This window comes from the organism of the source record quoted next, assembly GCF_019968985.1.
Source record: "MAG: Porospora cf. gigantea B chromosome Unknown PgB_NODE_124_length_36390_cov_122.695, whole genome shotgun sequence".
NCBI lineage: Eukaryota > Apicomplexa > Conoidasida > Eugregarinorida > Porosporidae > Porospora > Porospora cf. gigantea B.
The window spans coordinates 20,172-36,390 of NW_027178602.1; the positions used below are offsets into that span (position 1 = coordinate 20,172).

Here is a 16,219-nt window from a genome sequence, read left to right on the forward strand (position 1 = left end):
ATCCGTATGTGAACGCGTGCTAATTACTCAATATGCCTCCGCACGACTACGAAGTAGAGCTCGTTCCGAGACGGAAGCCTGATCCACCCATGTCTCGTACGATTCCAGTAAGGCCTTGCTCCTGTATGTGGCTCGTGTAACTAGTTCTAGGTGCGGACGGGGATCCCGATGGCGGTGCTAGATTACAGGCCTTCGCTGGCGCCTTTCGTGGGCATCTGCTTTACTCTGCTGGTGACTGTAACGACGTTGCTTGTCTCAGTTCAAAGGTGGGAGCGTCGCAAATTGAAAAATATTAAGACGCTGTTTATGATAATAGGACTTGCAATGGGGTTTCTCAAACGGTTCCAGTGTCATTATCAATGAGACACATAGTTTACCTGCCATGATGGACGTGGCTTTGCACCTCCGAAACTGTCAAGTCATCTTCTCGAGTTCGGACGCAGACACGTCCTCTGTGACAATGAAGCACTGGCTCGTTCGGAGTCCGGACTGGTCGCCTTGGGGGCGTAAAGTGGAGGAGCCCTTCCAGCTGTTATCAGACGACTCCATTCGAATTAGTCTGCGGGCATCCTCACTGAATTCCTACTTCCACTGCACTGTCAATTTCGACCTTTCGTCTACACATCGATTCCGAAACCTGACTGTGGACTTCGAGGCCGACGAGGCCTATGTGCATGTGAACAGCGGTGTGCCTCTTGTTGTCGAACAGAGCTTCACTTGTAGGCATATTATGTGTAGATAAATATTATTTATTCTGGTATTAATGAATATTTCCTCCTCCAGTGGACGTCCTTCACGGCTACGTCGATTTGAACGTCCTTCAAGCCAAGAAGATCCAGCTGTCAATTGCTGACGGCGCTGCCGTGTTCCGTCTGGACGGGGACCAGGCTGGTTATGACTTCGGATCCAGGGACTCCATTTACCTCTCTTCACAGTCGGCACCTATCACGATTGAGACTCGCTTTCCTCTGAGAGCATTCCTACGATCTGTGCTGGCGAGGAAGGCTCTGATAAGGGGGGTCGAGGTGGGGGCCGAGCACAAAGGTCAAATGGTCAGGAGAGCGTCTTTAACAACTGCAATTATCATATTATTTACAATTATTTCAGTCTATTCTACGAGCTCTTCCCTCCAAAGACAGGGTTTGGTCAGGAAGCTCCTTCATCGATGTCACACTGCGAGGAGTTCAGTTCCCACTGTACGTCCTGGCCAGGCCGCCGGCGCAGGGCGAGCTCACGCTCAACGCTTGGGCTGGGGTGGAGCAACAGCAGCCACCTCATTTCCTACCTCTGTCGTTCAGGTGCGATTCAATCCAATCGATAGACGCATCATTTTTCTATTCATTATTTCATTATATTTATTTTTCCCAGAAAGATTAAATCCATCACGAAGTGGGTTGCTCAGAACCCAAGCGCCCCGTGGATGGCTCGGATTATTCTTTCCGGCGAATTCCTTCCCAAGGGCGTTTGGAAGTTGATAAGTTCGGATGCCTTCCTTGGAAACAACAGCGCGTGAGCGATTAATATTATTCCTTAGGTTACTATGTCCTCCAGATTCGTTATCCTCTCCGGAGGAATGCTTTACCCTCACCACCGTGACTTTGAGCTCCACATGATGGGCTTGTACTGCAGACTTGATTGGATCCCGGCTTTTCTAACTCGGACCTGGGACACCGAATTCTTCGACTACGACAACAGCACTCTCGTCAGGACGGACCACTCGGTCTGGAGTGTCGAGGAACAGGCCGTCGACACAATCGACTTGAATAGTGACACCGCCGTTGGCGGCCGATTGGGACTGGTCCGCCCCAATGCGAGTTGTCAGAACGATTTGCTGAAAATGGAATTCCGGGTGGGTTGTGAGACAGTTTGTTGTATCTTTGATAAGTGATTATTAAGTATTCTCGTGATTCACTATTTATCCAGGTCCTTTGGGAAACTCTGAAGGTTGTACGCGCTCCTAACATTCGCCCTGTGTTTAACCACGATCTGGGAAAGGAAACGATTTTCGACATCCGGCACACATCAGTCGTGATGGACGTGGTGACTCCCAAGGACACGATGACATTCTCTGCAGCTGTTGGAATCAACCTCTTTGTAGCCGTGGTGATGGGATGGGTTCTCTGTACTGGACTCCATACAAACGTCGGCCAAATTCTCTACCTGTAAGCAAATTATATTTCGGCTTCATATTTTTGTTGATGTCGTTTGTGACTCCCTCCCCAGCAATAACAGCACTCACCGCGAAATTGCGTGTGAGTCATCCTACCGATTGTACTCTGCCGTGGCTCCTATTAGCGACTGGCATGTTCGTGTCAGCCACATGGACGGTCGGCCTGCCTCGGTCGCTGTGATCCTGAGATGGGGCGTTGACCAACACCCAGAGGCGAGTCGTTTCGTCGTTCATGTTGCGTTGCAAACCGAATTGACTGACGACGCGGAAACTACTGTGAGATCTCGGATTTATTTCACTGGATCATTCAATCTTTTTTTAACAATGCTGTGACAGGCAGAGTGGTTCATACCATTCGCCCATTCCGAAGTTGGCTCTATTGACATGATTGGCGGACGTCAACGTCTGCTAACCCTGCCCTGCACCGGACACAAGTTCGTGCGAGCGCACAAATTCGAATGGAAGTTAAAGTACCACCGACTGTACCGATTTCGAGTACTCGCCTTCCAGAAATCGCAGCATTTGCCATCTGTGGGTATTTTTACATTGCTATTTATTTTATACAATAAATATTACTCGGCTTCCAGGCCATCTCCAGCTGGTCACATCCGATTACCGGACGGATAGAGACGACAAGCATGAACATCTGTGAGTTACCTCTCAAGTTGAATTATTCTGTGAAGTGTTCTGTACTTAATCACTTTTCAGTATTTGTCATAGCAAAGCTAATACTGCCAGCAAAGATTTCCTCACTGGAACTCTTTATCCGCAGAATGCTGATGGAGGTGCCGATGTACAAATATCGAATCATGTAGGATCTCATTTAATATTTTTTCTTGTTGATCAAATAATCTCATTTATTATTTTATCTTGTTGATCAAATAATCTCATTTATTATTTTATGTATGAGTCAATCCTTTGTCAGATTAACGAACCTGGTGGTCACGATGATGGATTGCGCCCAAGCGACCTTAAACCGCACGACTAGGACGTCACCCGTGAACGCGTGTTGTGACGCCCCTGAGGAGGAACCCCTGCTGTCGGCGGATGACAGGGGTAACTTACTAGCCTTGTATTTCTTGTCAGGACCACGCGAAAACCTAACTCTATTTACAGCCGCCTTAGAGAATCCAGTGATGAACCTCCGCTTTCAGATCAGCCTTGTACCCGAAATTCCCGGCGCTAAGGATGAGCAGATGCAAACGGTAATCATTTCAGGGCCAGCCGAGGTAAGGCATGCATTATTTGAGCCGAATCACGTTGTCGTAGCGCGTGGAACGTGACCAATACCGTCACTTCCGACGGATTCACTCCACCGCATCTGTAACGCTCAACTTCAACAAGTCTCGATACGCTCTGTTGCGAATCAAATGTTACGATGCCACTACATCGCGGTTTTTGGCCGCTCAGGACATGAGGATCGCGGATATGGTTCTCCTATGCAACCGCAGTTGGCAGACGAAGGGGTACGACGGGTCTGTTCCGCTCGAAATTCCGATGGAAAGGTATGTCTTCCCTCAGCCACACTCTAAACGTCTTTCAGCCCCACAGACGGCGTCTTATGGGGCGACGTCACTGCGCAACTTCGCACACCAGATACCTTAATGTACGTTCGTCACCAACCCGTCACCAGGCTGCAGACCGACAACCCCCAGGCCGTCTTCGTCAACGGTAAGTGGATATTCCTCGCATCGTTGACGCACTCCAGATATCCCTGGTATCACCGTGTTCCTTGGCCACGAGCATCAGTTCTCGTGGGTCTGGCGAAACGCTCCCCAGCCTCCCATGGCAGTCTATCTGCATCTGATTGAACAGGAGACCGACCGCTACGTGACCAGCCTTCATGATGGGTGGGAACTTTACTAAAGACAATTCGACGAAGTACGTGGCTGATATATATTCTCCAGGCAACCGATCAACAGCAGCGGTTCCTACACTTGGGTCGCTTCCTGTGAATTCTCAGGCTCCGCTGCTTCCGAATCCTTTTACGTCACCATGACCCTCCAGCCTTACGATGCGTAAGAGCATGCTATTATTCATTGTTCTGCATTTCTTCCTCCGTACACTCTTCGCAGCTCGGTGTCCGTCCCCGTGGTGGCCATAAGTAACGGCTTTCTCGTGAAGTCCACTCTCCTGTACTCTGAGTTTGAGTTCGCGTACGCGTCCTTCTGCCGGACATACAAATTGGAAATGGTATTTACAGTGCATATATTAATCTTGCGAAACTTCTCATATGTACTTATGGTTTGCAGGAAATTCTCGACGAAAAACGGATTCTAGAACTCGGTCTCTTTATCCGAGACGTCCCTTTGAAAGTCTGTCCTGATCTACGGCGGCCACTGCCTTTTGAGGATCAAAGCCGTGAGACTACCCACCTCTTACAATTCAGGTGTCTTCATGACCCCTGGGCAATATTTGGTCTCCGATCGCTCCCTGGTCGGTCGGTTCGTGGACACCCACTACCTGCCCCATGATACGCAGCAGGAGTTCCAACACGTCAGTGTGAGCAAATCGGTCAGCAGAACCGTCCCGATCGTGCTTGATTGCGTTCTTCGCGATGACCCACACTGGTGGGGAAAATCCCGTGACAGCTACCTGATACGATACGATGCCTTTTATGGGATCCAATCCAAAAGGACAACTGGAGGCCTGTGAGTCCAAAAGGAAAAAATATTTTTGATGTATTAGGTCAGAAGATAGGGATACTATGTAGAGGATTTCCAACTCTTTTTCCCAGCGGGATCGTGCCTCAGGTCACTGAAACTTCCCAGCCTGACATGTTCCACATGTTTGGTGTGCCACATATGGTTGTTTCGTCGGGAATGCTGGTATGGATGAGTGACTTTTCTATTTTCTGGTTCCACGTTATCTACTTATGAATACGGCGTGCTCATATTCAACGATCCCTCCAGTTCATGACATACCTCTTCTTCCTGGTGTTTCCGCTGCAGCTCCTGGCTGCCGTGCTTCTCTACAACTACACGTATATGACGTTCCAACAGAAACCGCACACGGGCATCGACTCTTCGTTCGTTCTCGACATTTTCTTCGCTGAGGAACCCACAACCTTTTTCTTTCAGATGCCACCCGTCATGTGTTTCACCTCAATTTACGTTGCCTCCGCCGTCATCTGGCAGTTACTCTTCGCCTACACAGCGTAAGCAATTTCCGTCGATTGTCCTTTCTGATGTCTCCCAGACGGCATATCGAACGGATGGTTCCCCACGTGGCCACTGCGATATCGTATGGCATCCTCTTCAACGAGCTGTTTCGCAACATTATCTGCTTCACTTCTATTCTTTGCGTCCTTCTGTGGGTGTTTGTGTCCCTCTTGGTCAATGGGCCTCTTTTTTTGCCAACCGCAACCGTCGTGGGACTGGGAGCGTTTTTAATGTACCGAGTTCGATACCACTTCGAGACTGCCAGAGTACGATCTGCTTACTTGTTAATAGATAATCATTTGGAAATGATTTTTCGGTTATTCATGTTTTGCAGACTGTCGTGCGAGAGTTCATCGAGGAGTACCTTCAACGCATTGTGGCCATTGCCATCGAGAACTGGACAGACAAATCCCAAACGAAAATCGTAAGAAATGGATTCTGACATCTTAGCAGGAATGCGGACTTGTAGACGACGGACTCCTTGAGGACCGAGTACTCGAAGAATTGAAGCTTGCAAAAAAGAAGGCGCGTTCGGAACTTCGTTGCTCCCTCAACGAGGACAGGGAGGACAGCGCGGAGGTGGTCACTGACGAGATGTGGGGCGAGCGACTGATTGATCGACTGACGACGTGGTCGTTCATGCGGAGACCTGTGACGGCGTAAGGAGATATTAACATTACTATTTTTTTTTACACATAGTTGTGCTGTTTGGAGCACGTTTTTATTTTTCGAAACCAGTGTCTTCCAGTAAATTGGATCACGACGTCTACTCTCGCCTCGCAACCGTAGCAGAGGCCTCCTGCGCCAAGGTCCGCGACCACGTGCTGCCCCATGACCGGCTGCAACTGCAAGACGGGGTGCTGTTTGGAAGTAACTGGGACTATAAGGTGAGTGAGGTATCCCGCTGGAAGCTGAGCATGGATTGGCCATTTTAATGCTTTCTCAGGTGGTTAGAGGAGCGGAGGCTCTGGCAGCCACGCTCACGGGAGTTCTCGTGGCGGTCAGCACGTTTCCGCTGGCATCCGAACTCTCAAGAGTTATCAAAATTCAATTGATTTTTGAATATTTCGACAAGGATGCGTGAGTATAATTTGCATTAATGCATCATACGTTACAGCGACGGTGTTTGGTTTTCAGATGACGTTCTCTTCTTCTCGCGCCAGCTGGGTCGTGACATGGATGAGACGAAAGAGGCCACCATAGAAGACCTGACCGAGTTCTACCGCGATGCTGGGCCGGGTTGTGTGGATGCTGACTACGAGGAGGTCTTTCCCCACAAGAAAATAGGTCCAGGTATTTGTTTTACTTATTTAAGGTTTATACATTCTATTTAGTTCTCTGAAAAGCTCGTTTTCGTCGGACGAAGTATTTAACTTTTGCGCCAGCGAATAACCTCGTCGACGACGAGATGAGTGCGGTGTCGGAGGTTTCGGACCACGAGATCTCCGAGGATGTCTGGGATCTGAGTCGAACACAGAATCTCTACAAGAGTGACGCTGAGGATGTAAGGGCGCGTGGATGAGCCACGACATCACTCTTTCCAGAGCTCAAACCCCGAATGTTCCGATAGCGTGCCTGACGACGCTAACACGACGAAACTGAGGGTGGTCTTCGAACAGACATCCCAGGGTGAGTCCCGAGAGAGCCTGAGTCGGTTGCTGGCTAGCCCGTCGTACATGGCGATCCGCATTCTGGAGATTCAATTTCGGCTGTTGTCGCCGATTTTTGGAAGAGAGGAGACGTTGGGGCTTAACAAGAGTACTGTTAACCGGCATGTCTGCAGACGACTATTGGTACGGACGATAACTTTAAAATTTTAAAATGTTTCGTCTGTTCAATCATTTCCAGATCCTTCTTTTGGTCACGGCGGAAACCATTCAGCGCCGTCTCTGCTCCGCCTACAGCCACGTCTTCGATCCGCTTCATGTGGCGGAAAAGGTTTCGGATTTCTGTGATAGGGTCTGCAATTATCATTAATCGCACCATTGTCAATTATTTTCCAACGTATTTCCAGGCCATTGTGGTGCACATTACGAAGAAGACAAACCGCATCACTGATTGCAGCGTACGGATCCCCCTCTCCGACGTCCACGAAAAGAACTCTGCCCTCCTCACCGACTTCCCGCCTCGCACGGCCGGCAGCGCCTTGAGATGGCTGCACCAGTACATGACCAAGCACCGCGAAAGGATTGGCCAAGTGCTGCGCATAATCGCTCTGAACCCTTCGCAGGAGACGACTCTGCAGGTGGGTGACACATGTATTATTTGTTTTATTTTTAGTTTTTAACAATATAATCATCGTTTCGTATATTTTTAATACTTAGCTTTCAATCTGATTTGTCGTTAATTAATTATTAATTATTATTAATACTCACCTCTGCCAGGTGGATCTAGTGCTGCGGATTTTGGTGGACTTCGAAATTGTGACTCGACAGTCGGTCGAACTGAAGCGAATTGACGTTAACAGTGAGCTATGTCTCATTTTCGCAACTCATTCCTTGACAGAGCCCGGAGACAACGGCGTCCTACGCGAGGACGTGGTCATCTTCGCCCCCGAGACGCAGGTTGCCAGTGTTGTCCACGAAGCTGTCAAGAAAACCAAAGCGCCCCACTGCACACTGGAGGCGTTGGAGGAGCAGCTGAGATTCGTCTTCTCCAATCATTTGTGGATTCGATGTGAGGAATTATTTCATTTCTTCTACATTTCATTTAAGGTTTTTTGATGACATTCCCAGCGTACGAGTTCCTGTTGAGACTAATGGGAGTAAACCTCTTCGCTGATGACCTACTGACACCCTTGACGCATGAAGAGAGGCAAACTGCGGAGTGTGAGTCAAGCAATATCGTTCTGTTCATATTTTGAAAGCGTTGGCTCAAGAAAATGCGACGTGTGCCGAGCTCCTCTCATCGCAGACCGTCTACGAACGCAACCGCATCAGAGTCAAGAATGTCGTTGCTGCCTTGGGACGGTAGGTGATGTTGTTTTCATCTCCACATTTCCGCCAGCGGTCCCGATCTCCTCGACAAGGACCTCGCTGATGAGGCTTACATTCTGCTGACGGACGGCAAGTTGAATCTTGCAGCAGTTAACGTGTGGTAGGCTCTTGTTGATTCCTCTGGTTTCTTACTCTATTTTCAGCCTTCGATCCATCGGAATCGATTGCACTCACCACTTCCCTCATTCTGATATAGCTCACGCCTTGGCTGAGAACGGGGTAGCAGCTGACGATAGAGTGGTGACGATGGACGTTCTCGGTGATTCCCAACAAGTAAGTTCAACTTTCTCCTTCTATTTTATTCTCTTGTACAAATGTAAAATTATACAAACTTCAGATTGTCTTCGACTGGACACATTACCTCAATGGGTGGTCCCCCAAGCATATCAGTCGCTTTCAAATGCTAACATCCAGGTCTCCTGGTGAGTCCAACATACCCTAAGTCCAATGTATTTTTAAGAGATTTTTTTTTCTGCTGAAAGTATTTTTTTTAAAATAATCATAATATTGGTTGGGTCGGCTTTCATTCCTTTCGTCAGGCGTCATGTCTAAGAGCGACATCGTGGAGTTCATCAGGCTGACTGACCGCGTTCTACGAAATGACTGTGAGGCATTTTTCAACAGGAGAATTTGTGTGGACGATGCATTGAAGTTTTTTCAGCCACCGAGGACTCTTCTGGAGCTGCTGGTTACACGCCTGCCGTGCCAGCGAACCCACTCATCTCCTTCGCGTTATTTTGCGACGTGTGCGTCAGCAACGGGCTATGCTTCGGCCTGCAACAGGCAGAAGTTTTCTGGTTGCTTATATGCAACTCCACTGAGGAGACTGTTCCCACCTGCATGCCGGGTCAGTGTTCTTTCGTTGAGTTTTGTTCTGATTGTCGTTACAGCCAGCACCATCGCGACGTGCCTTTCCCACATCTACATGCGGCCCGTTTCACTTTCAGGCGTCCCGGCTCGCTGCGGAGACGTGGTAGACTCGAACTACACCTTCAAGGGCACTCTGGTGTTTCCTATGTTCAAAAGGTGTGTCAATACTATTCTTCCTTTTTCATTGTTACCTGTTAGATTTTTTCGCCTATGACATTCTTCAGGTTTCTGTCCCTCTGCAATATCACCGTGCCGCCTGAGGGTATACTTCGCTTGTGGAACGACTTACCGAAATCGTCGCTTGTTATCACGGACTTTTTACCAGTCAGTGGAATGTTTATTTATGGAGTTTTTATGATTAAGGACGGATTCATTCACTCCAACAGCTCTCCATGCAAGCTCGAATCAACCGAAAAATTCTACGCGTCGGAATGGACCGAGTTGGGTTGGACCCCACGATTGGCTGTGCGGTCTCTGTTGAGACCATTACAACCCGCATTCCTCAATTATTCCGGATGGGTTTGTGGCCGGAAGCAACGTACAGCCTGCTGCAAATGACCATAACGGTAATACTCGAATCAGATCAGTTGATTATTTTCTTCAGGCACCGATTAACACTGCGAACTTCAAACGAACCTTCAAGAAGTACGCTACCAACAGGTGAGTTTACTTTCTGTTTCAATTTACGGATAAATTGTTTTCTACCTTTTTCAAGGTACGGTCTGATTCCGCCGGAAAACATATCGCCCTTCATCATGTCTCTGAACGCCGTCGGCCTCGACTTCCGTATGCTAAAGACTGTGATTGGCCGCATGGAGTTACACGTAGGGTGTTATTTTCATCTTATTTACAAGCTGCAGAGTATATAGTTTTACATCGGATTGTTTTCAATTTTCCAAGTTCGTCTGATATTTTCTCAGTTGCCTACTAACCACATCCAACGAATGTTTGAAGTAATGGACGTCAACTGCGACGGCAGTCTAGACCTGGATGAGCTCCTCTCCTCCTTTGAAATCCTTTTCGGCAACTTCGTGCCTTCGTACCTCATCGAGACGATTGGCCTTTCTGTGGAAAACGAATTGGCCTCCTACTTCCGATACGCCATGAACTTTCTCGGATTGTTAACATTTGTTACGCTGGCGTTCAACTCCTTCGCCGTTTCATCGGGCACAGCTGATCTGGCCATGCAGAACCTGCTGGCTGTCGTGGGCGTCGTCATCCTACAGGCAGGCAACTTCTCGGTGGGCGTCAACGTTGAGCAGTCGATCAAGGAGCGGCTTCAAGAGATTTTGGGCGACGGGATTCACAAACGTCTCCGACGGATGGAGGCTACGCCACTGCCGACGACACCTGCCCTCCCTTCTGAGACCGCGAAACCGTTGAGATTGAGGTACGAATTTCTGTGCCTTCTCTTCTGTGTTGACGATGACCCAGGTACCTTGTCCCCAGTGATTACTTGCCGAACGTAAGTGGCGGCCAGTCCTGCCTTTCATTCGTGCCACTCGATTTCGTGCGTCTGGAGCCCATGGTCACAGGGGATGTGGAATGGTCGACTCTGCAATGGAGTATTAAACCGCGTATGCCGGATTCAGTCGGGCTGATTTTCGACATCAGGACCGGCATCATCGAAGGGATCGTTCCAGAGGGAGTAGGTGGATCTTCGACCTCCTCGTGGTAAGCGCCGCTTTTTTTATCTTGGACATATTTAATTTCTCTTCCTCATAAATCTACTTTGCGCAGCGGCAGCAGCAACACGTCGGAGCCAGCCACACTCATTCTCCCTCCTACCACGTTCACCGTTGCTTGCTGGAACGACTCTGGCGTAACAAGAACCCGAGTGACTTTCGAAGTTCTCAGTCGTCGATGAATGTGATGTACGTGAGTCGAACTACATATAATCCATTGCTGAGAGAACCCCACATGCACTCCTTTCACGCATCCAAGGGCATGCAGGCATAAATCCGAAAAAGATGACGGATGTGAGGTGCTTAGGGAAGAAGCATCTGCACCTTAAAGTCGCAACATCTACATGGTAAGTCAGCGGATCCCTGTGCGTCGCCTGTCCCATCTATTTCAGGCTGGGCGCTACCCATGGCCTGTTCGATTTCGAAGCTGACGACCTCGTGAACAAACACCTCCGGTGCGGTTTGGCGGGTAGGACCAGTCAAAATCTCATGGCGTTATGTGTTTCATGTGAGAGGCTTACTCCGTTTCAGAACCCGAGTATTGGTTGGTGGGCGTTCAATCCGCGTGTGTGTTGCTGTCGGCCGATTCGGCCAAGAGTGTTCTGCAGACCACTGCGAACGCCAGAATTTTGGGTGAGCGTTCTCAGTAGCCCTGATCTCAGCAATCCTCCACGTTGCCAGCGGTCTCGTCCGCGTGGCGCCTGGCTGTCGCCGACTGGAGGCCGAGGTTAGAGGCCTCCTGCCCTCGCTAGAGAGCCACGAGCATCCGTGGTTGGTGCTTCGGAGCCTTCCCCAAGGCTTCCCCTTGCGAACGGGAGACAGACTGAGGCTAGGCAGGTTTGAAATGCTCGTTCGAGACATCATTGTGACAAAAGTGGCTCTGGCAGCTGCTTTACGAAACAAGAGATGGGAATTTGCAGAAACGGAGTTAATCGCCGTTCCGAACACGGAGTCAGAAACGGACGCTGCCTCTTGCCGGGTCTGCTTGGGGGCGGAGAACGATGCCAGCGACCCGCTGGTGTCGGTGTGTAAGTGCCGAGGAACTCTACGGTAAATTTTCTTTTGAAGATGTTCATTGTAGTTATACCCACCTCTCCTGCCTTCGAACATGGATGGCAGGTCGGATGACCACCCACAGGTCCTCCCACCACCTCACTCTGCACTGGAAGGAGCTTGCGTGCGAGATCTGCGCTCAGCCGTACCCGCGGTCGGTGCAGGTTGGGGGGAAGACTGCGGACTTGCTGACACTGCCCAAACTATTTTCTCCGATGATCGTTTTAGGTATCGTATCTTGCTTGTATTTGTTTACTCTGCCTCAGAGCCCTCACGGCGTTCTCTACCGCACAGTTTCGTGTTCGTATGTATGAACCAGCCAGGACAAGTCAAGATTGGTCGAGGTCACGAGAGCGAAGTTGTCTTGGAGGACATCTCGATTTCAAGGTAATCCTGAGCGTAAACAGCTTCGCTGCATTGCGCCTCGTTCATTTCAATTCCCAGAGTTCACGCTGCTATCCGATTTGTAAAGCCTGTTCATCAGATGGAAACGGTGACCACAAACATCCGCACCGTTTTCGGACTTCAAGACAATAAAGAGGAGAGGTCGAGGTGAGGGCTGCCGAGGGCTGTGACCCAGTGGCACGTTCTTGCTGGAGGACTTGGACTCCAAATTTGGAGCTACCATTCGACTGCCCCGTAATGTGACCGTATCTCCCATGGTGCCCTTGACGATACAGGTGGGTTGGATTGTGATGATCTTCCTTGTACTCATTTCTTGAGGTTTTATTTGTTTCAGGTCGGAAGATCAGTGGTTAGCTTTGGTCTAAAGCGCAACTGGAGAGTGCTGAATCGCAGACGGGAGGATGTCGTGGATGATCACATGTTGTAACTTCACATGTTACCATGTGTTGGTTGGCTTTGTGTTTGCGGTTGGTAGCAATCTAGCGTTTAGTGTGTGGCGATGAATCCATCGAATCATGAAGTCAGTTCAGACCACACAGAAAGTATCTCATGACGCTTCCCGAAGCGGTGGCTGGCTTGATCGAACGCGTGCGAATAAGGGCACGAGGCTCGCAGTTGGGCTTTGGGACCGCGTTGTGGTCTTCGATTATGTCTATCATACACATGCTTTGTCGTTCAATCTTAGACGTGTCCTCTTCTGAAGAAGTATTTCCTTCTGAAGAGATTCTAGTGGAAGTGGTCTCTTCTGAGGAGGCGGCCGACTCCTCATTCTCTTCTATTATGTCGAAGAGTTCGCGAGGCACGGTTGAGTCCGTCGTCTGAGATGTTGGGTCGTTCATTCGAGCTTCAGCGATAATGTACCCTCGCAGTTCAATTTTGCAAATGCCGCTCTGTTGGTCCAGTTTTCGGAGGAAAGCATCTGTAGGAAGGGGAACCATGGAGATAGGAGGTGAGATGGGAGGTACGATGATCACTGGGGCTTGCTCTAATTCAATAGGCTGCACTGTGGGGACGTACTGCAATGTGGGGAGGTGCTCTGTGGGGAGGTGCTGCACTGTGGGGAGGTGCTGCACTGTGGGGAGGTGCTGCACTGTGGGGACGTGCACTGTGGGGAGGTTCTCTGCTGGCAACTCTGTCGTACGCGCAGGGAGTCCATGACAGGCTATGCCCACGCCCATCTTGACACCTTTACGAGGGGACGGTCTCTCACCAAGAGCGGAATGTGCTGGAGCTGCAGAGGAGAACAAAACGGTCTTGCCTACCCAGGCGCTAGACGCGTTACGATCATGAAAATGTTCGGTTCTCAACATTATGAAATCAAATTAAGGCACATCTGGCACATCTGGTTTTTGGACACCACATTTTGTAGATTACCTTAGAGCGCCAGGGCGCGTCAGTCAGACTCGAGGTCACTCTGTATAACCGCCGCGATCTCTTCTTCGGAGATGTCGACAGCCCACGTCGGAATCTCCGCCGTCACGGCAGTTCGGAGACTCTGGCTGTCGTTGCTGCGTTTGCGGCTTGGAATGGACATGTGATACGCGTGTAGGGATATCTCCACCGGGTACTCAAGATGGTATCGAAGGAATGGGGCGCCGTCAGCATCCGTGTAGCACCCTGGTTCCTCCTGTTGATCATCAACGCTCTCGGGTCGTTCGAACTCCTCGGTCCTTACATCCACGATGCATGAAGGCCGAGGACCTGCTGTATGCTTTGACCAGCCCGAACCAGCGACGTACGTCGCCAAGACGGACAGAGGTCGGCCATCCACAGCTGTGGACGCGGCAACTTCCATCTGTTCAGTGCGGGAGGCATCGTTGGCGGCGTAAAGGTCGTCGTTCACGATAGGCATGCCTTGCGTTGCCAGATGCACCCTGATTTGATGAGTCCGGCCCGTTACGGGTCTCACTACCACCAAACTGGTGCCGTCTTCATACGTTCGGAGAGTCTTAGATATCCTCGTCTCCGCGAGCTTGCCTTCCTCATCGACCACGACTGTCAGAGGTGACCCAGGTTTGTGTTGGTCCTTCGAAAGCGGCGCGGTAACCACGAACCACCCTTCACGGATCGCGGGGTTGAAGGAGGGGGGTTGATGCGGTCGTTCCCAGCTCCCATTCACTCTGGCAAGGTAGTACTTTTGGATGGAGCTTAGAGCGGTCGACAGAATCCTCGCAGCATCTGGATTCTTGGCCAGTAATACCACGCCTGTGGTTACGCGATCCAGCCGGTTCACAGGGTGAATATAGTGTGCGCCCGTAGCCGCTTTCAAAATACTGGTCACAGACAGCTTCTGGAAACGTCCTGACGGATGGCATGGCATACCAGAAGGCTTCGACACAGCGATCCACCCTTCATCCTCCTTTAGCACGCGGACTGACCCCGCGCACGAGCATAGCTCCAGCACGTACGCAGTGTGCTTCACTACTGCGCTGGACCTGGGCTTGAAGGTGGCTGGAACGGCTTTGTCGTCGACGGTAATGCGTCCGGCAGCGATAGCGGCCTCATAGTAGCAGCGGGGTTTAGCGCGGAACTCCGTCGCGAAAACGTCTAGGATGGACTGTCCCAACCAACGCTTCTTGAAGTGCATCTCGAATGTGGTCGTATACGGTGGTACGATTGTCAAGGAAGGCAGGGGACCACGAGGGAGAGGGACGCGCCAGAGGTCGTCGGGTACGTCTCGGGGGAAAGGTAACCTGGGCTCCAAGACGGTTGGTTTCTTCTCGAAAGAGTCGGTCGAGGAGGAGTCCACCTCGGCCTGCGCTCGCTCTGCCATTCTCGGAAGTGCTGATTTCTATGAGCGAGTCATCCATTGCCCAGTCGTCTTGGGCTGTAACGTGCCAATCATCCGGCACCAGGGTGTCCTTCAGACACATGCATCTGGACTCCATCTCCAGCATTCGTGACGCCATCAAGGTAAAACCCCCAAGAAACAAAATCATAGACAGGGGCGCGAGTAGACTGGCTCTTGACATCTCAAAGAACTTCCTAGAGAAGGTCGACACGAACGAGCTGCTGGAAATTCTAGAAACCGCCCTGCATGTGTCAGGGTGCCCTGTGACGTCTGACCTGCAAGAACTTGCTCTGGGGAGCAACTCGCTCACAGCACTCCCGATGATTCGGTCTCCCCTGCCTTCTCTCGAAGTGCTGTCCTTGTGTCACAACCATATCTCCACCGTAGAGGACTGCCCGGACCTGAAAGAGATGCTACCAAACCTCCGAGAGCTCGACCTTCGGAACAACCAAATTGGAGACTGTTATCCTCTTCTCACTACGTTGCACAACCACCCCGTCCTGAGGTCTCTCTCGTTCTCCTGCAACCCCATCGCTTCGATTCGCATCTCCGACTTCCCGCACCTTCCAGTTCTGGAGGTGCTGGGTTTCTTCGGCACCAAGATCGAGGCCTTCTTCGAGGATGATGACTTCGGCTCTTCTGACGCGTCAGCCTTTCTTGCCTGCATTGCGCCGCGGCTGCCGTCACTTCGCCACCTCTACGTAAAAGGCACTCCTCTATTTGACCTCTACAACGAAAAGACTCTTAGAGCAGCAGTGCAGCGATGTTTCCCTTCGCTAGAGACACTGGACGGCATGAGAGTATGAACATCTTGAATGTGAAGCAACTTGGTCAACTAATCTAACAAATGCGATTGCCGACGAACAGAGGTGGACACAAATATCGTACACTCTCTCAATCCCTCACCCGTAACATAGGTGATTCCGAGAACCTTGATTCCTCATTTCCCCACACCCCACACTAACGAGCATAAAAATATATTCTATCAAGCCAAGCCATGACGACCAGTTCCAGCGGCTCCAGCAGCTCCAGCAGCCCTTCCGCTTCCAGCGAGAAGTCCTACTCGTGCCCTCTAGGTTCTCCCAGTG

The 16,219-nt window shown here is 50.4% G+C and overlaps 4 protein-coding genes across 11 annotated transcripts; 2 read left to right on the forward strand and 2 right to left on the reverse strand.

Annotated features, from left to right (window-relative positions):
• Window positions 1-32: 32 nt before the first annotated feature.
• KVP17_001187 (uncharacterized protein) lies at window positions 33-10,666 on the forward strand (the record flags this gene model as incomplete). 8 transcript variants are annotated; one of them, XM_068516380.1, is made up of 12 exons in its annotated part: window positions 33-107; window positions 151-266; window positions 349-719; window positions 784-1,025; window positions 1,535-1,849; window positions 1,924-2,162; window positions 2,224-2,446; window positions 2,507-2,701; window positions 5,666-5,755; window positions 5,785-5,990; window positions 6,080-6,218; window positions 10,118-10,666. In XM_068516380.1, the coding sequence occupies 12 exons, from the start codon at window positions 33-35 to the stop codon at window positions 10,664-10,666; spliced, it is 2,760 nt and encodes a 919-aa protein (XP_068379046.1). The 8 variants fall into 8 exon arrangements, with proteins under 8 accessions (XP_068379046.1, XP_068379051.1, XP_068379053.1 ...); XM_068516383.1 differs by lacking the exons at window positions 33-107; window positions 151-266; window positions 349-719; ... (7 more) ...; window positions 6,080-6,218; window positions 10,118-10,666 and adding exons at window positions 6,740-6,835; window positions 6,876-7,124; window positions 7,180-7,257; window positions 7,346-7,576; window positions 7,716-8,054; XM_068516385.1 differs by lacking the exons at window positions 33-107; window positions 151-266; window positions 1,535-1,849; ... (5 more) ...; window positions 6,080-6,218; window positions 10,118-10,666 and adding exons at window positions 1,108-1,254; window positions 1,369-1,377 and having other exon boundaries at window positions 383-719.
• Window positions 10,667-12,861: 2,195 nt separating this feature from the next.
• Window positions 12,862-13,650, reverse strand: KVP17_001202 (uncharacterized protein; the record flags this gene model as incomplete). Its single annotated transcript, XM_068516408.1, has 1 exon — window positions 12,862-13,650. One exon carries the CDS (start codon window positions 13,648-13,650, stop codon window positions 12,862-12,864), a length of 789 nt encoding a protein of 262 aa, XP_068379073.1.
• An 83-nt stretch (window positions 13,651-13,733) lies between these two features.
• KVP17_001198 (uncharacterized protein) lies at window positions 13,734-15,113 on the reverse strand (the record flags this gene model as incomplete). Its single annotated transcript, XM_068516403.1, has 1 exon — window positions 13,734-15,113. One exon carries the CDS (start codon window positions 15,111-15,113, stop codon window positions 13,734-13,736), a length of 1,380 nt encoding a protein of 459 aa, XP_068379068.1.
• Window positions 15,114-15,211: 98 nt separating this feature from the next.
• On the forward strand, window positions 15,212-15,937 carry KVP17_001192 (uncharacterized protein; the record flags this gene model as incomplete). Its single annotated transcript, XM_068516393.1, has 1 exon — window positions 15,212-15,937. One exon carries the CDS (start codon window positions 15,212-15,214, stop codon window positions 15,935-15,937), a length of 726 nt encoding a protein of 241 aa, XP_068379059.1.
• Window positions 15,938-16,219: the final 282 nt, after the last annotated feature.